General features: G+C 38.7%; 1 protein-coding gene and 1 long non-coding RNA gene across 2 annotated transcripts in view; one reads left to right on the top strand and one right to left on the bottom strand.

Annotated features, from left to right (window-relative positions):
• Nucleotides 1–11,023: 11,023 nt before the first annotated feature.
• On the bottom strand, nt 11,024–20,761 carry LOC138143265 (uncharacterized). The gene is made up of 2 exons (XR_011163650.1): nt 17,487–20,761; nt 11,024–11,645 (listed from the first exon to the last, which is right to left on the bottom strand). It is a non-coding gene; the product is annotated as an uncharacterized lncRNA (long non-coding RNA).
• Nucleotides 16,233–26,287, top strand: part of EDARADD (EDAR associated via death domain) — a 95,998-nt gene continuing 85,943 nt past the window's right edge. Inside the window, 2 exon segments of the mRNA XM_069064498.1 lie at nt 16,233–16,759; nt 16,762–16,917. Of these exon segments, the coding sequence (XP_068920599.1) occupies nt 16,666–16,759; nt 16,762–16,917 (250 nt within the window). The 5' untranslated portion in view covers nt 16,233–16,665.

Here is a 26,287-nt window from a genome sequence, read left to right as displayed (position 1 = left end):
CAATGGACAACTCCAGGCACGGAGTTGGGAAAGATGGAGTATCAAGTTTGAGGGACATCAAGAAGACCTGTGTCACTGGATATTAGAATATGTAGAAGAGAGTAAAATGTAAGAAAATTAAGAAGATTCAAAAGATAGGAAGGGGACAATTTGTGAAGGATTTTAAAAGCAAAGAATTTTATATTTGATATTGGAAGTAATGAAGTGCTGCTAGAATTTATTAAGTAGGCAGATCAGACCTGTGCTTTAATAAAATCATTTTGGCAGCAAAGTGGAGGATTCATAGGAGTGGAGAGATACTCAAGGCAGGGAGCCCAACCAGAAGATTATTACAATAGTCCAGGTGTGAAGTGATGAAGGCTGCACCAGGGCAACAGCTATGTGATTGGAGAGAAGGGGATAGATATGGAAAATGTTGTAAAGGTAGAAATTATAAGACTTAGCAATAGATTGGAAGTGAATGTGAGCGGAGTCAAGGATGATGCTGAAGTGAAGAACTTGGGTGACTGCGTAGATGGTGGTATTCTCAAAAATAATAGGGAAGTAGAGAAGAAGAAAAGATTTTGGAGAAAAGATAGAGTTTAGTCTTGGAAATGCTGAAGTTGAGATGTCTGTGGGATATCCAGCTCAAGATGTCCAATGAAAAATTGGTAATTTGAGACTGGAGTTGGGTAAGTTGGAACTGAATAAATAGATTTGAGAATTATCCACATAATAAAGAGGATAATTGAACTCATGGAAATTGGTGAGATCACAAAGTAAAGTACCATAGAAGGAGAAGAAAAGATCAAGGGCAGATCCTAACCCCCAAAGTTATTAGGCATAATTGGAGAAAGATGTGGCAAAAGACACCAACCTGACCCAGGAGAAAACAGTATCACAAAAACCTAGAGATCCAAGAGAAGAAGGAGATTGACAGTGTCAAATGATGCAAAGAGCCTAAGAAGAATGAGGTTTGAGAAAATTAAGAGATAGTTGGTAACTTTGGAGAGTACAGTTTCAGGTGAACGTTGAAGTAGGAAGCCAGATTGTAGAGGGATTAGAACATAGTGAGAGAAGAGGAAATTGAGACACAACTTTCTCAAGGAATTTCGTCATTAAAGGGAGGAGAGATATAGGACAATAGCCAGTGGGGACCATTGAGTGAGGGTTTTTTAAGGATAGGGGAGACATGAGCATGTATGAGTCAGGAGATAGGAAGAGGTTGAAAATTCAATCTCTTTCAAGGGACAGTAGGGATGACAAAGGGATGATAATTTGCTAAAGAAGATGGGATGGGATGGGATGGGATCAAGGGTAGAGGGGTTTGCCTGGACAAGTAGAAGGACTACCCCTTTATATAAGACAGGAATTAGGGAGGAGATAGTAGAGGAAGACATCAGAATGATAATGAGATGAAGAAGAGGGGTAAAGAGGGAGCTCTGGAAGAATGGCCTCCATTATTTTCCAGTGAAGTTTGGGGTGAAGTTCTCAACTGAAAGGACCAGAGGAGAAGTGGAAGGTTTAAGGAAAGTTGAAAAGATTTTCAATCTGTTTAGGAATTTGAAGGAATGACATACATGTAACATGGAAGGTCTAGTCTAGGAGTGGAGAACCTGCAGCCTCAAGGCCACATGTGGCCCTCTAGTTCCTCAACTCTTCATTTTCCATTAATAAAAGGATTTGTTCTGTAAAACTTGGACTCAGTTTACCCACACCCGATGACCTAGAGGGCCACATGAGGCCTTGAGGTCCCCACTCCTGAATTCTAGTCCATTTATGGCATGAATTTATTTAGATACATGTGTTCTGGAATCTGGTCCACTTTGTGTCTGAGAATATTGTGATTGTCACTTTGAGGAGAATAGGAGAGCTGTGACCACACCACCAGTATCCTAGCAATGGAGGGACAGGCATGGCTGGGGGATCATTTTTTTCACCATTCTATCTCCAAGAGGGGATTCAGCCAGTGCTTCTGTGATACTTGTTTTGAAAATACAAATTTGTTCCAATGTGACTAAGTCAGGGAACAATTTGAGCACAACTAAAAATTTGTTTTAGCGTATCATGAGAAAGTGAGAACAGAGGTAACTATACCACTTCACAATAACTTATAAGTTGTAACTCTTCTGACTCCCACTTGCACAAACAAATTTCAGATCTTTCCCCAGGTAAAATGTCATCTCAATTGCATATCTTCTGGTACAGTAGGAGCTGTGGGCAGAGGAGGACTGGTCCACATCATGAATGCCATTCCCCACTCCAAACTCCCCCCTCTTCCGCCATGACCTCAGCCTCTACTTTCCAGGTCCTGGAGTTGTGAGTCACTGAAGTTACTCTCTCAGTAGCCATAGACCTCAGCCTTGGCTCCATGGGAAGTGGGGCAGGCTGAGCAGCTGTCAGAAGCCACAGGCAGAACCATGATTTATTGTAGTATTTTATGTATTTCTTGACCATTTAAGATGTATTAAACTACCTTCCTTTTTAGGTCCTCTCTTTTCTAATGTGTCACTGATGAAGTTTTTGAGTATTATGCTTTGAACTCTATTTTTCCCATTAGTCTTGCATTTTTGATTTTGTGATTTTGCATAGCATGATGATTTTTAGGAACAGACATTTCACTATAGCAGAACTATCTGTACGGAGCTAGAATTATAAGTATCTATGAAACCTTAGATATTTGAAGTCTAGGGGATGCCAGGGTTGTTTAGGAATTCAAAATAAAAGCCACTTTCCCTGGTCACTCAAAAGGGGAGGTTTACAGTTTTCTTACCATTGGTCAGTTTAGTTCCCTTCCATCAAACACTGGTTACACACAAAAGATAATTGCAGGTGGAAAGCAATTGTATTTATCAGAAAAAAAAGTTGAGAAAGTTATACAAATTAGTGTAGATGGTAGAATAACATAAGAAAATAAACTCTTCAGCTGAGAAGTAAGATAAAATTCCAATTCCACCAAGAAAAGAACTGTCTCATTGGGGAAATCTTCTCTTATCTGTCTCAGGGTATAAGGATGGCAAGAATCAAGAGACATGTAGGACCAGTTTCCCTATATGTCTGGAGCCCTGTTAGCCATTCAAAAGTTCACACTTTACCTCTATACCATCTCTCTCAAACTCTACTTGTCCCTTTCTCCCTAGTCTCTCCATCTTGCACAGTATTACAGGCTCAAAGGTCTTTTCGGCTCATCAGGAGTCATGTCTCCCTCCATATATATATAACTTATGTCAGAGGATTATTCTTCAGGGATTGATCTCTGGGTGCCAGGGTGTGTGGGGGAAGGGGTGGAAGGATATTTCATTGGGGGAGGAAGGAAGTATTACATTTGAAGGAGATTGCAGAATCAGATTTCAATGGTTTTTTTTTTGACTATGATATCACAGGGATAGTAAGTGGGACAATGGGGAAAATTATCATGTCCATTCCAGAAGCAATGATCGTATTAATTTGATTACAGTTTTCAGAGCAAGAGGTATAGGCTGGTGTAAAGTGAAGACTATGGTCCCAGGATAGAAGTTCAGAACTGAGTGGCATACTTCCTCCTGGGCATGATCTCTGGAGATCCATTTTGTGGCATTTAATTTTGTAGTTTCCTATAACTACAAAATTAAAGAATAGATCTTGCATATAGCAAGAAAAAAAAACCTTGTAGTTGCATGGTGAAAAATCAGAATCAACAGATTAATCAGTCAACAAGTATTAAGCATCTACTGTGTACAAGATGTAGTGCTAGGAAATACAAAGACAAAAAAAGTTTCTGTTCTCAGGGGGCTTACATTCTATCAAATATTAATAACATGAATTTATTTGATACTTATGAGTATAATGCTGGGATGTGGTATGTGCAGAGGATGTCTCCCCTACCTCTTGTGTCTCACCACTCCCACATAAGTATATAGAAACCCACTTATTCTCCAGGCTGGCTCACTTACTAAAACCTGCCCTTAAACTAATAAGATTATGTTCCCAGTAAAGGACCACTATCATAAGGTTACCCTCAAATTTTCTCAGTGTCCTGACCTAGAGGTAACTTTATAGTGAAGGGAATACAATCCCCTTTGAACCATGTTAGCTTTTGAGCTCCTACCAATGTATTTTCATTCATTCACAACAATGATACTTAGATTTTAAATATAAATATGTACAGTACTTAGCAATTAAGCAAAAGAAATATGACAGGCACTCATTTTAAAACAAATGCATTAATAATAAAAATATCATAATCTACTCATAAACCCAGGTCACACTTTGCCAACAATATCTCTGGGGAAGCACATAAGCATGGAAAACCCACATTCTGAAGGTACTTCAGGTTTTGATTTCATAGGTCCATTCAGGAAATTTTGTATGTTGGTCCCCATTGTATTCCAACTGAGCAAATCTCTTTTATTCCTGAGCTATAATATTTATAAGGTTTAATCTTACAATCTCCCCTAAAGGAACATTGGAAAGCGTTACCTCATAATTTGGATAGCAGTTCACTTTAAACCAGAGAATGATAAAGCTGGATAACTGGTCAGTACAGACTAGACCAGTCAGCTAGCCATTTCCCAGGATGCTATGTTGTCCAATCAAATTCTCTCATACAGAGCTCACAGCAAAACAGCTCAGGTTGACTGATGAACAAGGCAAACCAGCCTACCTAGTCAGATTTTTATTCACCAGGGTACTACTGTTCTATCAAGCATATAAATAAAGTAAACCAATGTCTAGAAAATAAACTATAAATGTTTGTCTACTCAGAACAGATTTTATAGCCAGTATCTCAGGCTGGCTCTCTGGGCAAAGCAAACCATCCTCATCGGCTGGATTCTATATTAAATAATTAAACAATTAAATCTCAGCATCTCTTCTTCATGTAACAGTTGAGATGCCTCTTTCTCCTTCCCTCTTTGCCATCTCTAATCAGAGAGGGGATATCAAAGGGCACCAAGCACTTCTAAGAAACCTCACCTATCTTGAGCTCTAGGGGGTGCTGAAGAGCAATATGTGGAAATGCAGCTCTGGTCCAGAGAAGTGGAGCTTACCTCCAACCAAAGCCTTCTGTTAGCCGAATGCTCTCCTAACTACTTTCCTACTCCCCATTATTTCTCCAGTCTTTACTTTCCATGATTTTTATTCTTCTGCTCAGCCTTAGCTTCAGCCTCTTATCTTCTGTATTATTCATTGGCTTAAATCATAGCCTCCTGGAGCTCAGTGATTCACTTTTTATTTAAAAGATACCAAATTACCAAATTTCATTTCTGAAATCAACAAACTTTTAAAAATTAACCCTTGGTTTCCAATTCCGTAGTTATATGAGTTATCATTTTGAGTTTTACTTCCTTGTCTTAAAATAGCTATATGCAAATGAGTAGAGACCAAAATACCCCATAGCTCTAAGTTCTCAGCCCAGACCAATATCACATTTCGAGTCCTTGAAACTGTTTCTTCACATTCACTTTCTGCCTAGATTCTAATAAATAAATAATTCTTTCTTTGCCATCTGCAAGCCATCAAACTGTTTACATACAAACAAAAAATAACTCTACAGCTTTCACAAAGTGTCTTTATATGTCTTTATATTTATATGCAAGTAATGCCACATTACATCTTCTGTCCCAAACTACTCAAATCCCATCTTGACAATTGTTTTTTCAAACTTCTTTGCCTACTCTTCTCAGGCACAAAAATGTTCATCTATTACAGAGGCAATGTCGTAAATCCTTCAACTGTTGATATACCTCTTCTTTTTTACCCGAAAGTATTTTCCTGCTCCTTTCAGTACAAAACTGTTCCATGAGGAAAAGGCATCACCTTCAAGGGGCAGTATCTTACACAAGAAATCAAAGGGATAGTGGAATATGAATTTTTTTTTTTAAGCAATTGGGGTTAAGTAACTTTCCCAAGGTTACATGGCCAAATTTTTTTGTGTGTGGGTGTTGAGTACCTGAGGCTGGAACCAATACCCGGTCTCCCCAACTCCAGGGCCAGTGCTCTTACTCACTGTGCCACCTAGCCACCCCTGGAATGATATTCTGAAGAGCAAAGAACACTGACTAGAACTAAAAAATATATACATTCTAAAAATCTGAGCCTAAACATAAAATAAAAAGGGAAGAATTTGTATGATTCCTTCATGAAACCCCAGAAATAGGTAGGATATTAACTTGTTAACTGACCAAAAAGCAAAAATTTTAAACATTTAGATAGAGATGAAAGATTAAGAAATAGAATGTTAGTTTTCATGTCACTTGTGCAAGATACAGATATAAGCATATGGGAGTGATGAGGTATGGGCTCTCAGAGCCCCCTCTTTCTTGAGTCCATGAGGTACAGGCTCTGGGAACCTCCCTTGGAATCTTGATTAAATTGTTGCATTTGATGAGGCATTTGCATGAGGCAATAAGCCTTACTTTGTGGCTGGGCCCAGACCTCTAGCCTAGTTCCTAACTGCTAACTACAAGCCTAGCCCTCCACTGTTCTTCTACTTCCCACCCCTGAGCCTATCAAAATACCAATACACCCTTGAACTGGCCTAGCCCACCATTGTGTGTAGCCTCCAGCTACTTCTACCCTTATTCACTCATTGATCTCATTAACTCTTCCTGAAGACCCTCCCCAAACTCCTCTTCTAGACCACCCCCAGATTCCTCCCACAACCTTCTGTATATAAGAGGTGTGAGAGAGCCATAGAATAGTGAGAGCGCCATAGAATGACCTAGCACAGACTTACTCTATGTCTAATGCAAGCTAATTTTTAATAAATTTTACTTTTCTTTGGCTGAGAAGACTCGAGATGAATTCATTCGGCAGGACCCAGCTATTTGAGTTTTTTTTAAAGAAAAAAACACATACAATGTCCAAATGACTACAAAAATGGCAAATAGAGCACCAATGGGCTAAATAATCCAAAGAGTAAGAGGCATAATAGGAAAAATTAGGAGTGTAGGAGGAAATGAATTAGTATTTCAGAGGAATCAAAAAATTCAAATCCTTATTACCAAATCAAATTATATATTTCCATTTAATGAGAGAGTTCAGCTCAGACTTTACCTCTTTCTCACCGGACTACACTACTTTGGGACTTTTCTGACTGATTGCTCCATTATGCACCAGAAAGCTTATTATTGGGATAAACTCATCAACATGTAAGATCTCATTAACCTGTAAAATCTCATTAGTTTGTTGATTGATTGATGTGAATAAAAGGATCTGGGGTCCAGTTAAGTTTATAAAGATGAAATTTTGGTGGATCCAATCTTTCATTTTGTGATTTACTCTATCAGTTTGCAGATGCTCAACAGTGGGAGCTAAGAAATAAAATGGTGTCAGTGATCTAGGGTAGAGGTTCAGAAGGTTCTGAACAGTGTTCAGATAAGGTATGAGTGATTTATAGATGAAGGACAGGGCCCTATTGAGCCATTAGCTATGAAGTCAAGACTAGTAGGAAAGTGAGGGCAGAATAGGGGTAATGGTAAAAGGAGTAAAAGAAGGGGAGAAGTGAATGGACAGCATATTATAATCAGCAACAAATATTTCAGGAGTTCAAGAACTTGGTTGGGAAAGCAGTTTGGGCTGATGGTGAAGTATGACAAGCCCTGTGGGTAGTTGAGTGAGATTGTAAAAAGATTATAGGAGTTGTGTGGGGGTGGGGAATTGTGGAGTGGGGAAGGTGATAAACTGAGGTTAGCAACATCAGTACGGATAACAAATCAGCAAAGATAAATGTTGGAGTGGAAAATCAGACTGTGAGATGGGTCCCGAATTCATTGAGGAAGAAGGGAGAATGTTTTGGAAGAGAGATAGTGAAAAAAGGAGTCTGGAAATAAAAGTGAGGAGAAAGGAGTATGCCAACTCTGCCTCATTGCTTGGTGGGGCAGAAAGGAACCTGAAAAAAAGGAGCAGCTCGAACTGAAGCAGGTGTGTTAAGTGATGAGGAGAAAGCCTCAATTATCAATAAGGGCCAGAAAGTTGAAGGAATGTGAGAAAAGGAGATTGCGAATGAAGTCTCTAGAGTTAGCTAATGTAACCTGGGTCCCAAAGCTCATTGGTACAGGACTCTCTCCTCATTGCTCATGGAGATCAGTATCCTACAGCTGTATAAAGGGCAGAGTGGAGCTGGTAAGAGCAGCCAAGGGGAGAGCTCTGTCTTTCTTCAGACTTTCTTTGGGTCTTAAGGGTCTCTTCAAGTTCGTTAGTTTTTGTAGTTGCTTTGGGCACTTCCGGCTTCCAGCTTTGAGAGGAAAGCTGGAAGATGCCAACCCCACTTCAGGTTGTTGAAGGGAGAATAAAACTATGGGAGGAAGCTGAAGAAAGGATGTAGTAGTCTCCATCATGTCCCTATCCCCAGCTGGCTACACTAGAGACTTCAAGGAATTTCCCCTTGGGTGAGGTCTAAGATTTTTCTCTCTCGGTTAAGCTGAGATGTATACTTTCTCTGATTTCTGTTTTGCTTTTAACTTGGATAAATGAGTTTCTTTGCTACCTGCTATGTGGGTTCACTGTGAAACACATTTGGTAGTAAAGGGATCAAGCCTTGGATATAAAGCTTTGGTCTTCCTTTCCCCATTAAGAAACATCTGATCAGAAGTTTAGCTTGAACCTAAAAACCACATCCCTTAGACTAATTGATATTTAAGGGACCAGACACATTTAATCCTAGCCTGGTATCCTTCTGTCTGAAGAGAACAGAGCGGTCAAGCATTTGGCCCCAACCTCTTGCTTCCCCTCCTGAAACAATTACAGTATCCCTTGGTGAAGGGATGGGAAAGAACAGACTAGAGAAGCCTATTTTTGTCCCCCTTCATACAAGGACTTTCCATGACACATGTAGGAGGAGAGTCTCAACAATGAAGATGGGGATTATGTAGAAGATATAGTGGGAGTGTAAAAGCAGAGGAAAATAAGGATAGGAAGGGTCAAAGCTGAGCTGGATATGAATAAAGGTCTTTTACAGAAAAGGTACCCAATAGGACATATCTTCTGAGGTCAAAGACTGAGCCCAGTTACCCACCAATAGAGATGCCCCACAACCTGTTGAACAAAGGAACATATGGAGAATGACAACTCTGAGATTTCTGTGGAAGTACTTTCTCAATTCAACAAGCATTTAAACATAAGTGCTTAATAAATGCCCATTGACTTATAGTCTTTCCATATCCCAGATCTTCTTTCCTCTTCTTTTTTCCTACTGACCGTTCTTGGTGGTGAGTGTTTTAAGTAGTTTACTGTACTGAGAATCAACCACTGATTACCTTCCCCCCTCCTGTGGGAAAGGCAGAGCAGGCACTGTGGTTTCCAACTTGACTGTGCCTCTGCACTGAGTAATTCAATGTAAAAAAAAGTATGAGTAGGCATTGGAGATTTAATCTACTATTACTTAGAAAGGTAGAAAGGCTCTTTAAGCGCTTCACTATCTTTAGAGGAAGGTTACAAGCTTATCAAAGAAGAATCAAGTAAGTGGTAAAACTCTTGGTTTGTAAAGTTAATGCTTCAAGAAAAAACAGCCATTCTGTTAAGTGTACTTAAAGTTTTCAAGAATATGAATTATTCCACATTTTACAAACTAATGATATTAAGAACTCACATTTAAATAATATTTTAAATTTTATGAACATGGTTGTTTACTCCTAAGCCCTGCTACCATATTAATCTTCCTAAAAGATTGGTTTCATCAAGTCATTTCCCTTCTCAAAAATTTCAAGTATCTCTTAGGATAAAGTCCAAAGTCCTCAGGCTGGTAGTTAAGGCTCTCCATAATATAGTCCCAACCTAGCTATCCTTTGTGACCTTTGGCAAGATATTTAACTTGTGGGCTTCCTTCAGTTTCCTGAAAATTTTGGACTTTCATAATCCTGTTCAGTTCTTAGAATGTAAGATCCTTGAGAGTAGCTAGACTGTACTTATATCACCAGGCCTTAGCACAGTGCTTGGCATATAATGAGTTTAATAAAGGTTCAATTGATCTATCTGTCTGTCTGTCTGTCTATCTATCTATCTATCTATCTGCCAAAATCATAGTCATTTTGAAATATTTCTCTCATCCCTGTCCAATGAACCTTCTCTTGTAACAATAAGAAAAAGTTAAGCTAAAGTCAACTAACACAAAGGTTGTATCCTATGGTATATGTATCTATTTACATAATCCTAAAAGATATACCAGATATTACATTTATTTTATATCCCTCTCAGGGCCTATCCCAAAAGCCTTGAATATATAGTTCAATAGATACATATTGAATGAATGAATTGTAAGTAAATTAATTTATTCAACAAGCATTTATTCAGTATACTCTATGTATTCTAATCACCAGACTTACAAAGACAAAAATAAAATAGGCCATGACCTAAAATTTTATGGGAGAAATCTTTATTTTACTTTCTAACAACTTCTTCAAGTACTGTTTCACAAAGGCCTTTGAAAATGGTGCCAATGTGTAAAGCCACCCTTGGTGGAAATTATTCTGAGATTTGGGCAACTTCATAGTCCCCAAGACCCTGCACCTACTCCTACCACCAGGGTTACTATACCAAATGAAAAAATGGTTTGTTGAATAAATTTAAAAATAAATAAATACACTAAATTAGCATTGCATTCTAGTTTTACACCTCCTTCATCAAATGCATATTCACAAAAGTGCTTTGTGTACTAGATTTAAATGGGATATAAAATTAGTCAGATTTACCACTAGAAATTCCAAGTACCTAAATTTACCTAATCTATGTGTATCACATACCACACTATTCCATCTGCTAACTTAAATTTCAGCAGGTCTCAGCAGAGCTATATTATCTGAGACTTTCCTAGTATATGTTTTAAAATTTTTTTCTGAGATAAGAATGCATCTCTAAGCTCTTTTTTCTAGAGTTGGGAAACTATGGATTTGGAACATTGAATATACTGTAGAATCAATCAATCAATCATCAAGTATTTGTTAATAACCCACTATGTGCCAGGCACTGTGCTAGTAGGCAACAAGGAATGTAAGAATAAAGAATGAAAGGAGATGGGAGAGTGTAATGCCAAGCAAAGGCAACTTCCCAAGGTTCAAAATACCAGCATAGGTGCTCTCCATTTTATTCAGTGACAAATTAAGAACAGAGAGAATCAACATATAGCATAATTCAAAATACAGCATTTACCAAGTGTAATTCAATAATCTCCAAGTACTACCCCATCCCTAGGCTGTACATTCATTTAGTCCATCACAAAGCCCCTCTTCTCAAATGGAGATTAGTTTCCAATCATAAGTAAAGTACATTCATTTGTTCAATCACAGAGCACAAAAAGGTCAAAAGTTCCCCACCCTTGGATTACAACTAAATAGGCCATCTACCCCAGAATTACAACAAGTTTAAGCACAGCATTTAATACCCAAGAGAGGTCTTTTCTTCATGTTGACCCGAGGCAAGTTCTCAGCAGTCTTTGTTCCTGGGGAGACAAAGTTTAGCAAGGCCACAAGATACATTGCCAGTATCTTCATTAATTCATTCTCTGTCTGCAGAACAGTCTCAGGAGCTCTGAACCAACAGCAAGGTTCCAAGACCTCTGCAACAACAGCATTGTCCTTCACCAGTGGACAGAATTCACTCTCTGTCTGCAGAACAGTCTCAGGAGCTCTGAACCAACAGCAAGGTTCCAAAGCTTCTGCAACAACAGGACTGTCTTTCACCAGTGGACAAATCTGGCAAAACAACATCAAAACAGTCAGACAAAGTACCAGCATAACAGCCATGTCTCCTCAGTCCTTGGCAGCTCTGGGTGGCAGCTCTCAAAAGTCCTGGGCAATTCAAACTGGCCCTCAGCAATCCTCTCCATCTCTCTCTGCCTCCAAGATGCTGCTTCCAAAAATTCTTCTGCCTCTCTTTTCTTGTGTCTCTCTAAATCTACGTCACCAGCTCTTCCCAGTTCAGCCCTCTCTTTTCACATCAACAAGTCCATACCACAAGTAGGAGTCACAAGCTCTGGGTTTTAACACAATCAAACCAAAAACCAAGCCAATACAGGGGGATTTTTAAATTCCATTACTATTACAGAGAGACAAATAATTATATATATATATATATATATATATATATATATATATATATATATAATGAATAGAAAGTGAATGCATAAAAATATATACAAATAGTTAAAAGCAGAATAGAATACAATGAAAGACACTAGCAGTTTGGGGGGGGGGAGGATTTCATGAAGAAAATGGTGCTTGAGCTTCATCTTAAGGGAAGGAAGAGACAGAGGGAGTGCATTCCAGGCATGTGAACTTGGTTGTTGGTAGTTTTGTTGAACTGCTTCCCCCCCTTTTCTGTTTATTCTTTATTACAAAAATATAATATGGTATGAAGAGGGAGAAATATATTGTAAAGTAAAGGTGATATAAAAACAAAAAATCTTTTTTTTTAAAAAATAAGGTATTTCTCCTGTCTCTCCCCTGTTTCCCATTATATTTTCATCTTCTCCTAAAAAATTATTTGGTGATTCTTTTATTCCCTCTTTGATGATTCTGTTATCCCCTCCCACTGAGAAGTACTGTTGTAAATATTGGTTCAATTCCGGTGAAAGAACAAAACTCACATGTGATTGTTTCAATAATCAGTCAATAAACATTTATTAAGCACTTATTGACCAGGCACTCAACTCTCACCTGTGGCTCCAAGAAGCTATAGTATGTGCAACAGCCACACCCCAGTAAAACCATCAGCACTGATAGGCTAAATCAGGTTGATAAACCTATAGGCCACAAGCTTATCCAGGAAATTAGGGGGGTGTCTACCCAAAGCATGTGATGACTTCCTTCAATGAAATTGGTGGATGAGAACAATTCGTTCCAAAAACATCAAAGGCAGCTGAAACTGATGCCCTGGAGCCCTTGGTCAGACACCAAAGACAACAAGGCCATCCACTGCATCCAGAGCTATCTCCAGTCATTCTGACTTTTGTCTTGCCACTGGACTTCTATGACTTTGGAATTGAGACTGAGGCTGACAACTTAGATCCAATTCCTGGGCAAGTCAAGACTTCACAATGTGCCCAGGATCACAGAGCTAGCACCATCTTGCTACTCACATGCAAAGGTAAACTATATCTAATGTCAAGGAAGTGATGACCACCCCTAGTGAATCTATGAGGTGTGTCTTAGGTTATAGGCTGAGCTTACTGGAATTCCATTGACAAAAACGTTCCTTTTAAAAGAATCAAAATGCTTGACTCAAATCAATAAAGTTCTTATAGTCAATAAATCAATACTAATTTAACAGACATCTATTAATTGCCTCTTCTTGCCAGGCAGTCAGCAGAAAGGAGGTTCAAATTAAATCAGGCATAGGCTCTGCTCTGAAGTTTCAATGACAATGAAATGTTTAATGTAGAAGAAATGGAATGCCATCAATTTGAGTTTGCATAAAAAACAAGTTCTTAGGAAACCCTAGTAGATCAGAGAAGTTAGATTCAGGGAATTTTTTTTTTTTGTATTGATCGATTATTTTGTCCATCTTTAGTGTTCTCAAGGGAAAGTGAAGATAATTACTGAGTACCTGTATACGGTATTTTATTTTTGCAGCGATTTCTATCACTTTGTTATCCTTTTAAAAAAATTTAGTATAAAGTTGACAAATATGTACTTCTCCACATACAAAGAGCAGAAAGAAGATTGTATATGAAATCATGAATATGTATGTAGGGCTCCCTAACCTTTTGTGTGTCATAGACTTCTTCAGTTGTCTAGTAAAACCTATGAACCCTTTCTCAGAATGATGTTTTTAAGTACATAAAATAAATACAGAGGATTACAAAGGAAGTAAATTATATTGAAATAGTTACCAAAAAAAAGTTCAAGGACCCCAAGTTGAGAACCTCTGTACTATTACATATTTATTTATTTGTAAAATATATAATAAATTCAACACATCAGTTACATAGTTATCCTGCTTGTCTGTCTCCCCCTGAACCTTTTCCTGTTCTGTGAACTTTTAAATTATTTCAATTTTGGTATATGTGCTACCCAAGCAAATATTTTGTTAGGTCCCTCTTTCATAGTGACCCATGTGGTAGTTTAGTTATTATTATCCCTTTTATATGCATTCCATTTTATAAATGGTAGTACTGAGACCTGAGGAAGTTAACAGGAATCAGAGGAAATTGGAAATACTAAGTTTTTTCCTTGATCCAATCTTCATAAAAAAAAGTCACACACACACACACACACACACACACACACACACACACACACACACGCACACACACACACACACCCTTACCAGTTTCTGCTTGGCATAATAAGGCATCAGAGCTATTTATCAATAAGTGAATTCTAGTACAAGGTTTGGGGTTCCAGTTATAAAATCTTTGTTTTTAGAGGTTTATAGTTGTGAGTCAAGGCAACCAAAAGAGGTTTTTGGGCGTATTGATGGCAAGATCTCCTGAGTTGATTAGAAGTAGTTCCACCTGATTGATCTCAAAAATTAGCCTCTTCATGAGAAAAGCAGAACCACAATACAAACTCCCCAATTGGTCAACAATACAAATTACCCATTTAAAAAATTTCCCTTTCCATCATGTGGCAGAGGGAGAGGAAGTTTTTCTTCCCACCCACAGTTTCCCTAGAGACATTTCATTTAGGCTGTTTTATTTTCCCTACACAGAGATTTTTTTTCCATTTTTAAAACCTCATCTCTCTGATTAATGTATTGTTTCATCTGTGGCACATTTCTGAGACTTAGGAAGACATCTTCAAGAGTGCTATGGGACTCAGGACTACAGAGCAGCCTGGGCTAAGTAGAGAGACTCTCCCTGGACATGAAGCCGGTATGTCAGTCATTTAGTATGTCAGTCATTTGCTGGTTCTTTTTTAGTAGATCAGACCAGGTGATTAGGTTAATGCCTAGCCCATAGTAAGTGTTTGATAAATGCTTGTCAAGTGATTGATGTTAAATATGTACTTAATCTGTGACATTAAGAATAATATGCACTGCTATAAAAATGGTACAAATCCCATTTTTAGGCAGTGTTCATCCTTTGTAAACAATTTCTTGTGGTAAAGGGCAAGAAATTACTTATTTGTAGTCAATTTCATCCTTGTCTTCCTAAATATGAATGGCAGTTAGGGGATATAATCCCTCCAAACTTCTATTTACTTCAATGTCACCACATATGCATGGAAGCTTTGTGATTAATAATGGCTTTTATGAATACTTGGAAATATTACTAATTTAAGTATATTCTCTCTCTATATATATAAATATATATATACTGGTGTCACATATACCCACATGTACATATATATGCACATACACATAAATATGTATATGTCTATTTATCTATCTCTCTGTCTACCTATGCCTTTCAGCAGCATTGTTTAATACATCCAATCTTGGACTTAGGAAGACCTGGGTTCAAGTCTTATCTGTGACCTTTGGTGCATACTAGCTTTGTGATGCTGGGTAAATTACTTAACCTCTCACTATCTGGGCAACTCTGAAAATACAAGTTATGAGAAATTTCCACTCTGAGTACCCTACACCAACAAAATCATAGGTCCAAACTAAAATATACTGATTTCATTCAATTCAGCAACATTTATTAAATGCTATGTGATAATTTTTCAGATCAATCAGTAGCCAAGCAGTCCACGACCTCCAAGAGCTTATATTTTATTGAACATGTATGTAGAAAATTAAGTACAAAATATATACAAGGTGATTTTCATCAGAAGGGTATTAGTAACTGGGGTCTGTATTGGGGAGATTAAGATAGGCTTCACATAGGGGAAGACATTTGAGCTGAACTTTGAAGAAGAAAGCTAAAAAATTCCATGAAGTGAGGTGAGGTGAGGAGGGAGGGCTTTCCTGGCTACTAAGAAATCCCTTTAAAGTCTTAGCTATCCTTTCTACCTGTGTGACTTTGGGTAAGTCTTTTAACCTACCCGAATCTGTTTCTTCACCTGTAAAATGAAGGTATTGAATTAGATCCCTCTCAAGTCGCTTCCAAATTTAGATCTGTTAGTCATTATAAATTAACTCCTAAAGCTTTTTTTTTTAATAAGAATTAAACATCTCCACACTAATTCACAGGAGCTACTTCAGTAAAAGGCCTAGGTACTGCTAATGAGTTTTGCAATGAGAATCATCTTTTCATTCTCTTTGTTGTAGTACTTCCCCGGGGGAGGTCAGGTAATGACTAATGCAAAAAAGAAAAAAATCAAAATAGAAATTATTAGCATGTACTATCATGCATCAGAACTCCGTCTACATAAAGATCAGGAAATTGCTTAAATATCAGACTACCGTATATATCACAAACCATGTCTGCTGCACACAGGTAGCTTTGGGATCCTAACTAGGGTAGCATCAAGTAAAGTTCACTGCGGTCTGTCTAAATGTAGTGGGACTACGGCTACCGTTGGCTAAGGTTAATCATTTGGTTTACGGTACAAATTGAGAAGCCTGGTCCTGAACTGCAGCTAACTGAGGCAATTGCGGGATCAATCTTCGTGGCTCCGGGCAACAGCTGTGGCAAAAGGGGAGTCTGCAGCGGTCAGCCAACGCGCTCGGCTTCACCTGGCAAAGGGGTAGGCAGGGCTAGCGGGCCCTCGGGGCCGGAGCCGGAGCGCCGGCAGGCAAGGAGAGCAGCAGGGAGCCCCCACTTCAGCTCCGAACCTGTCGAGGGGAGGGAGCTAGAGAAGCGCACAAGGGGGGCTCCTCTTCATGCCCAAGCAGGAAGTGAGTACAAGGAAGAAGCCAGCGAAGACACAAGGAGGAGGAGTTGGGGTGTTTTTATTAGACCGACCGGGAAAGCTGGAGTTTCCATCCTTCCCATTCCCGGTCTTCCTTCCACTTTCCTTTCGCCCCCCTTTCGCCACGCTTCCCCATTTCCCAGCGGGCTCCCAAGCCCCGAGCTGGTACTGGTGCGCCCCCACCCCGCTTCCATGGCTTCTGCCGAGGACCCTCTGCTTACAGGTAAGTTGACATTGCGGTGGGGCGTACCCTCACCTGCCGGGGCGGGTAACGGTGCCCTGAGGGCTGGCCGCTGGGTCTAGGTGAGGGGCGGGGAGAGGGAGGAGAACTGAGTCTCAACTGCTGCTCAGACCTAGGGAGGCGCGGGAGGGGCACCCAGCGTGGCACCCCCACTCAATTCCCCACCTGGGGCCAAGTTTGGAGTAGCGCTTGCTGTGCAAGAAGGGGCCCCGTGGTGGTTTAGGAACTCTTGAAAAACAAGGTCTAGGGTGGGCAGTTGCTAATTCCCCTCCACCACCCCCCGCACCCACTCCCTCTCACACTTCTTGTCTCCTTTCCCCATCCCAGTCTTCTTTCCTCTTGAACTTCTCCTTGCCCTCTTTCCATTTCTTGGCCCCAGTCGCTTTTGTTCTGGACCGGGAGATGCCAGGTTGAAACACGTCCAACCAATCTCCCTGGCATAAAGCAGTTTAAGTGTTTGATTCCTTCTCTTATTTCCATTCTTTCCCACTTGCACATTGTGTAGTCCCGTCTCCCTTCCCTCCCCCTTCCCCCCGATATCTCCTCCTTACCTTAGTCCCACAGTGGGGGTTGGGTTGGGGGTGGAGAAAGTGAGCTGTGTCATTCCAAACTGTAGTTACTAGAAAGTTTAAAAAGTCAGGATCCCGTCAGTCAACAATCATTTATTAAGCGCTTACTATATGCCAGTCACTGTGCTAAGGGTTGAGCATACAATGAAAGGCACAGAACCAAGAGAAATTCAGTGAACCGTGAGTTCACATCTATGGTGGACTTAACAGGAATGTTTTCGAGTATTACCTCTGACACTGAAATCGAGCAAAAAACTTCATCTGAACTTACCATGAACTCACTACCTCTCCCAGCTACATGGTTAGGGGCATCCTCTTGGTGTTGTCCTTTAGCCCTATATAGTCTAGACTATATCTATAAAGTTTCTCTGGAAGTTTCTGGAGTTGGCCTCTCTAGGGAGGGCCAAAAGCAATTACTTGAAATGAGTATTCCTCCTATTTAGTTATTTGAACTTTGACAGAAAAGAGATCTTATGCTGTAGATATTGTTACCTTGAGGCAATCAATAAACATTTATTAAGTACCTACTATGTGGCAGGGGCTGTGTTAAGTGCTAGGGATAAAAAAAAAAGGTAAAAGGCATTAAGAAATGGAGATGAACAGTTGATTAAAAGTTTAAATCGGAGTACTGGCAACTATTTGTTAATGTGCTGTGCCTGAGGAGTTTCCTAGAGCAGCAAACAAGTCAACAAGTATTTATTAAGAGCCTTTGATTTACCAGCCACTGTCAAAAATGTCTTTGATTATTAAGCAGTGGGAAGTGTTAAATGGATAGAATGGATATATAAATGGAAGAAATGGATATATAAATGGAAGAAAATGGATAAACTTGCCTAAATTTTTCTGTAAGAAGGATATGTCCACCTCCAATTCACCCTTTTGAAAAGAGGCAGGAAATGGAAATAAAGCGTTATGGAAACTCCCGGAGTGGAGACCTGATCTTTTGGATATACAAATGTAGAATTTAGTGGCACAAGTGCCACATCCTGCTAGGTGATGTTTGCCTGGCAAATTATTCCCTGACCTGCTGTTAAGCTATTACTGCTCATACTTACACTTTAGAAGCCCTCATTTACTTCCTGCATTTGTTCTTACCTCCACACTCATCATTTCTTTTCCACCTCTTCTTGTGCTTGGTGTTAGGAGTACCATTGAAATTTAAGCAGTTAAGACTTCTTGGGGCAAGCCTCCATCCTGTTGGCCTCTGGTGAATTCTAAGGCTTGATCATGGATCTAGCTTCTATGACTGTTACCCCCAAAAGTATTAAATGTTAATGGTGGGGCATCTAGATGATGCAGTAGATGGAACACAGGTCCTGAAGTCAAGAGTACTGGAGTTCAAATTTGGCCTCAGACACTTATTACCTTTGTGTTCCTGGGCAAGTTATTTAATCCTGATTATCTAAAAAGAAATGTCAACGGTGATGCCTTTTTTTGGATATTTTATTAAGACTTTTGTGATTTTTCAGAATAGTAACTCACTGATTTATATAATGAAATCACAGTATACTACTTTAGTATCAGATAATGTGGTATAGCTTGAGGCTGAAGAATAGATAGAAAAGTTAAACACTGGCTCTACCAAGGTGACAGAAGAAAACACACTCTTGTTTTGGTATCTTTTTTTTTCTTCAAAAGGGTTAGTATTTTAACTGGATTCACCACTTAAAGTAAATATATATATGTATATATATATCATGACAGATAAGACACTTATCTACATATACACATATACATGAGCAGTAGAATAAAAACATACAACTTTTTCCTATTAAGAAAACCCATGACAATTCTGGGTTTTCCAAAATAAAAAACTTCAGGACACATATAACTATTAGGAAACTAATTTATTTTTATATCTATTTCACTAACTGTTAATAATATGCACCATAACTCTGACCAAATCAGAATTTTTCTCCTAGAGGGAGAGAATATGTAATTTCGATTTTATCTAGCTGTTGAAAATTAAAGATGAAGAAAAAGTCTTTGATTTATGTAATGGTGATAACATTCACTGATCCATTTTCAATCCTATGAGAAATTATATTCTTTATTCCATGTCAGTGTTAAAATTTTTGTTTTCTTATATCTTTTCCCAGAAAATTGACACTTTTAGTAAACCTGGTATCAACATTAGGAAAAGCATCCTGTACTGTTGTATCCACTATCCAGTTAGTTATGTTTATCTATAATGCCAGAGAATGTCTACATAAGGGCAAAGCCAGCAACTTTTATCTCCTGCATTCACTCCTCACAAGTTTGCTTGTTTTTTTGCACTTAATAGTATTTTGTTTTTTCCAATTACATGCAAAGACAGTTTTCAGCATTCTTTCTGATAAGACTGAGTTCCAAATTTTTCCTCCTCCCTCTCTTCCCTCCCCCCTCCCCAAGAGAGCAAGCAACCTGATATAGGTTATGCATGTACAATCATGTTAAACCATTAATCATGTTGTGAAAGAAGAATCGGAACAAAAGGGAAAAGCCATGAGAAAGAAAAAAACAAAAAGAAAAAGTGAAAATAGTATTTTTCAATCTGCATTCAGGCTCCATGGTTCTCTCTCTGGCTGTGGGTAGCATTTTCCATCATGAGTTTTTTGGAATTGTCTTGAATTATCGTATTGCTGAGAAGAGCTAAGTCTGTCATAGTTGATCATTGAACAATGTTACTATTACTGTGTACAATGTTCTGGTTCTGCTCACTTCACTCAGTATCAGTTTATGTAAATCTTTCCAGATTTTTCTGAAATAATGCTTAGAGAACAATTATATTCCATTACATTCATATACCACAACTTGTTCAGCTATTCCCCAGTTGATGGGTATTCCCTCAATTTCCAGTTCTTTGCCACAATAAAAAGAGCTGCTTTAAACATTTTTGTACACATGGGTCCTTTTCCTTTTTTTATGATCTCTTTAGGATAGAGACCCAGTAGTGGTATTGTTGGGTCAAAGTATGCCCTTTGGGAATAGTTCCAAATTGCTCTCCCAGACTGGTTGTATCAGTTTACAGCTCCACCAACAATGCCTTCATGTTCCAATTTTCCCACATCTCCAACATTTGTCATTTTCCTTTTCTGTCATATTAGCCAATATGATAAGTGTGAGGTGGTACCTCAGAATTGTTTTGATTTTCATTTCTCTAATCAATAGTGATTTAGAGCATTTTTTCATATAATTATAGATAGCTTTAATTTGCCTGTTCCTATCCTTTGACCATTTATCAGTTGGGGAATGACTTGTATGCTTATAAATTTGACCCAGTTCTCTATATAATTTAGAAATGAGGCCTTTATCAGAAATACTGGCTATAAAAATACTTTCCCAGCTTTCTGTTTTCTTGCTAATCTCAGTTGCTCTAGTTTTGTTTGTGTAAAACCTTTTTAATTTAATATAATAAAAATTGTCCATTTTGCATTTCATGTTTTCTGTCTCTTATTTAGTCATAAAGTCTTCCCTTCTCCATAGATCAAACAGGTAAACTATTCCTTGCTCTCCTAATTTGTTTATGGCATCACCCTTTTTGTCTAAATTATGTACCTATTTCAGCCTTATTTTGGTGTAGGTTGTGAGATGTCTGTAGATGGTGCCTAATTTCTGTCATACTGTTTTCCAGTTTTCCCAGGAGTTTTTGTCAAATAGTGAATTCTTGTCCCAGGAAATAGAGTCTTTGGGTTTATCAAGCAACAGATTACTATAGTCATTTACAATTGATGTTTTTCCAGTTGTTTAGATCTGACTTTATTTGTATGAAAAGTGTTTTGTGATTGTGTTCATATAATGCCTGGGTTTGTCTTGGCAGGCAGACTCCCCAATTTTTTATATTGTCTACAGTTATTTTAAGTGGAATTTCTCCTTGTATCTTTTGCTGCTGGGCTTTGTTGGTAATATATAGAAATACTGATGATTTATGTCTTTTTATATCTTACAAATTTGCTGAAGTTGCTCATTGTTTCAAGCATTTTTTTAGTTGACTCTCTAGGATTCTCTTAAGTTTATCATCATATCATCTACAAGGAGTGATAGTTTTGTTTCTTCACTGTCTATTTTTATTCCCTCAATTTCTTTTTCTTTAGAGATATAGTTCTCAAGAGTTACAAGTATCATCTTCCCTTGTAGGGATATAAACAGTTTAGCCTTATTGTATAACATGGTTTTGTTTTTGTTTTCTTTCCTGTTTGCCTTTTTATGTTTCTCTTGAGTCTTTTATTTAAAGATCAAATTTTCTGTTCAGCTCTGGTCTTTTCATCAGAAATGATTAAAAGTCCCCTATTTCATTGAATATCCATCTTTTCCCCTGAAAGATTATGAGTTTTTCTGGGTAGTTACTTCTTGGTTGTAATCCAAGATCCTTTGCCTTCCAGAATATCATATTCCAAGTCCTACAGTTCTTTAGTGTAGAAGCTGCTAAATCCTGTGTAATCCTGACTGTGCCTCCATGATATTTGAATTGTTTCTTTTTGGCTGTCTGTAGTATTTATTCCTTGACCTTATAACTCTGGAATTTGGCTACAATGTTCCTTGAAGTTTTCATTTTGGGATCTCTTTCGGGAGATGATTAGTTGATTTTTTAAATGACTATTTTACCCTCTGGTTCTAGAATATCAAGGCAGCTTTCTTTGATAATTTCTTGAAATGTGCTCTCCAGGATCTTTTCTGGATCATGGCTTTCAGGTAATCCAGTAATTCTTAAATTATCTCTCCTGGAAATGTTTTCCAGGTCAGTTGTTTTTCCAATGAGCTATCTCACATTTTCTTCTATTCTTTTATTCTTTTGGTTTTAACTGATTTTTGATGTCTCATAGAGTTATTAGCTTCCACTTGTCCAATTCTAATTTTTAAGGACTTTTTTTCAGTTAGCTTTTGTACCTCCTTTTCCATTTATCCAATACTGCTTTTAAAGGAGTTGTTTCAATTTTTGTGCTTGAGGTTGTTGACTTTTTTTTCACAATTCTCCTGTATAACTCTCATTTCTTTTCCCAATTTTTCTTCTACATCTTTTATTTGACTTTTAAAATCCTTTTTGAGTTCTTCCAAGACTTTTTGGGCTTGAGACCAATTCATATTCCCCTTTAAGGCTTTACATGTAAGCATTTTGACATTGTTGTCTTCTTCTGAGTTTGTGTTTTGTTCTTCCCTGTTGCCATAGTAGCTTTCTATAATCACAGGTCTTTTTTGTGTTTTTCTCATTTTTTAAAGTTGAGCTCTGCTCCTGGGAGCAGGGGGCACTGTCCTAAGCTTCTTGTGCTGGGGGCCAGAAGTCTGGTCACTCACTGGCTTTGTGTACTGGGGCCTTTGGTGCTGGTGGCTTTCTGGCTGTGCTGGGGTGGCCTGGGTTAGCTGCACCTGTTTTGCTGGGGTTCTGGGACTAGCTATTTGCCTTTTTTTTGCTGGGGTTGGAGGCCTCACAGCTGGCTTGCTGTGCTACCAGCCTGCTGAGCCAGAACTGAGGGGCCTCAGTTGCTGATCTGTGCAAGTGGCTAAGAGTCTTCTGCTGGCTTGCCTGGACACTGCCAGTGCTAGGCTATACTCTCCTTTTACCCGAGTGAGACAGACTTTTCCTGAAGTCTTTCTAAGTTATCTTAAGCTGGAAAGTTGTTTTACTCCATCTTTTTGAGAGTTCCATCACTCTAATAACCATTTAGAGGCTTGATTTAACATAGTTTCTGAGGAAAACTAGGGAGAGGTTAGGCAGCCTCCTGGCTTCTCTCCACCAACTTGGCTCCCCCTCCCACTAACTCACCATTTTCATTGGCCATTAGAGCAGAAAAAGTTCACCCCTACCAGAAGCTCCCCTCCTCTCCAACTCCCTTCCCTAACCAGCCACACCCTTTTTCTGGACCTGCTAGACATAGAGAACATTATTAATTTTATGCCTTCTTACAATGCTTATTTCATCTTTTTTCATCTTAGTCTGCCTCTATTTTCTGTGTTTTCTTTTCCTCATTTGAATACATTCTCCTTGTCTAGGTCTTTCTTTCATGTCTCTTTGTTATATGTCTCCTCCCTCTTTTTTTCTCTTCCTCTCCCTCCAGTTTGATCCTCTTGATTATTCAGCATACTACTGACACCTTTAAATCTGTGAAACACTGGCTGGGTAGGTGCCAGAGAAATCAAAGTTAGAGTCTTATTTCTTTATCTCAATGCCTTTCTTTCTTTCATCCTTGCACCTAGTTCTTAGAATAACAGTGAAGAGGCATTCCAAGAAACTACAACACACTCGCACTTAAAAGTGAGATGAATTGGGGCGGCTAGGTGGCTCAGTGAATAGAGCACTGGCCTGGAGTCAGAAGGATCTGACTTCAATTCCGGCCTCAGCCACTTGACACACTCACTAGCCGTGTGACTTTGGACAAATCACTTAACCCCAATTGCCCTCCAAAAAGCAAAAAAAAAAAAGTCAGATGAATCAAAGTGTGGGTCAGCGTATCCATTTCTCCTTGCTTTGGAGACTTTTGTGATCATGGATGTAGTTCAAGACTTCAGGAGTTCTTTATCACCAGTAATGGAAACTGCTGTAGATCAAAAGAAAATCCATGGTGCCCAGAAAATAGATTCTGCAATCACATGTTCAAAGAATCACCTTTATTTCTTCACTAGAAAGCACAAAGAGCTATGGTTTTGGCTTATGGCACACAGTGAAGCTTGAATGCATACGGTACATTCTCCTCCTTAGATGCATTTGCTCAGAAAGAAGTGAGCTAGGAGTAGTTCTTTGAACCTGCTTTGAGTAATTTAGAATCTAGCATTTGCTGTTAGAAGTGCACATTTATACATTGACTTGATGCATCTATTGTCTCCTCTTAGATTTTTCTAGTTCCACATGGAGAAGGCATCAGATGATTCAACTTGAAAAATGTGACTACCCCTAATGCTTCCATTTCTTCATCACTGACTCTCATTGGCTCCCTGTAATTTGGCTTCTGCCTACACCCTTCTACTGAAGCTTGTTTTCTCAAATGCCACCATTTACCTTCTAAATCACCATACCCAATGGACCTTTTACATCTTCATCCTATTTAATCTCTGTGTAATATTTGACATAATTGAGTGCCTTTTTCTACTGGATACTTTCTCTTTTCTTGGCTTCATAGATAACCTAATATCCTGGGTTCTCTCTGTTTTCTTTGAAATTTTCTTTTCTTCTTATTGCCCCCTCAAGCTGAATAATACAAAAAACCTGTCCTTAGCTTTTTCTGTTTGCCTGTCTGTCTCTCCCATGCCCTTTGGCATTCTTATGTACTCCCACATTTTCAATTACCACCTCTATAAATTACTGCCAAATTTGTATCTTTAGCCTTAAACTCCAGGCTTGCATCTCTAGCTGCCTAAAGTAGGGGTGGGGAACCTGCAGCCTTGAGGCCACATGTGGCTCTCTAGAACCTCAAGTATGGCCTTTTAACTGAATCCAAACTTCACAAAACAAATCTCCAGGATTTATTTTTTGGATTCAGTCAAAGGGCCACACTTGAGGTTCTAGAGGGCCATGTGTGGCCTTAAGGCCACAGTTTCCCCACCCCGGCCTAGAACATAAGCCCACTCAGATATCCAACTCAAATCCAACATATCTAAAACATATCATCTTTCCCCTAAATATGGTTCTGACTTTGCAGTTTCTCTCATTGGTACCACCATTCAGATCTCAGAATTTCAAGGTTCATTGGGACTCACGCAGTGCCAATAGTCATGCAGTCTAAATAATATCTGACTAAGAATCTCTTATACAACATCATCCAACAAGTGAATATCCAGCCTCTGCTTGAAGGCTACCAGTGATTACCTTTTGAAGCAACTCATTCTTCTTTTGAGCCTCTATTTCTTATAAAGTTTTTCCTTATGTCAAGCTGAAATCAGCTTCTCTGCAACATCTACCCATTCATCCTTACTGTTCACTGAAGCCTAATTTCTCTTCCACATACTTTTCAAATGCTAGAATGAAATTATCATGATTCTCCTATATCAGTCTTCTCTGATCAGGGAAAACTTCAGTCCCTTCAACAAGTCATTGTGTGGCATGGTCCCTTGTCCCCTCACTATCCTGGTTGGGAACCACTCCAGTTTGTCAATATCCTACTTGAAATATGGGGCCCAGAATTAAACATAATCCTTTAAGATGCATTTTGACCAGGAAAGAATACAATAGGACTATCCCTTCATTGTGAACATTATGCCTTTGCATTTCAAATCCTAAAATCACTTCAACTTTTTTGATTGTCATGTTAAAACTGCTATTATTATTTATTGCCTGGTTCCATTTTCCCTATATTGTACTTAGGAGTTTTTGAAACCAAGGATAGGCCTTTGCATTTATTGCCATTAAATTGTATCTTATTAGATTTGGCTCGTCAGTTGAGATCTTTTTGGAACCTGTCATCCAATAGAATTCCTCTATCTTAGCTTCATAGAAATAGGAACTAGATGTGTGATTACATTGGTATAGGAAACTTCTGGATAAGTAAACTCCCTCAACCAAGACAGGTTGACAATTTTTCTACAATTTTTAGTCTTAAAAGAGTTGCCTAATGGTGGGACAACTAGGTGGCCCAATGGATAGAGCACTGGTCCTGAAGTTAGGAGGATCTGAGTTCAAATCTAGCCTCTGACACTAGTTTTATGACCCTGGGGCAAGTCATTTAGCCCTGATTTCCTCTGAAAAAAGAGTTACCTAGAGCAATAAGAGGTTAAGTTCCTTATCTAGTGTCACATAGCTGATATATGTCAGAGGCAGGGCTTAGAACCAGGTCTTCCTGACATTGAGACCAGTTCTCTATTCCCTTTGTCACACT

This window comes from Petaurus breviceps, unplaced genomic scaffold (assembly GCF_028583685.1).
Source record: "Petaurus breviceps papuanus isolate PSGF00001 unplaced genomic scaffold, PetGlider_PUasm1.0 90633, whole genome shotgun sequence".
In the NCBI taxonomy this organism is placed as follows: domain Eukaryota; kingdom Metazoa; phylum Chordata; class Mammalia; order Diprotodontia; family Petauridae; genus Petaurus; species Petaurus breviceps.
This window is presented reverse-complemented; position numbering and strand designations above follow the sequence as displayed.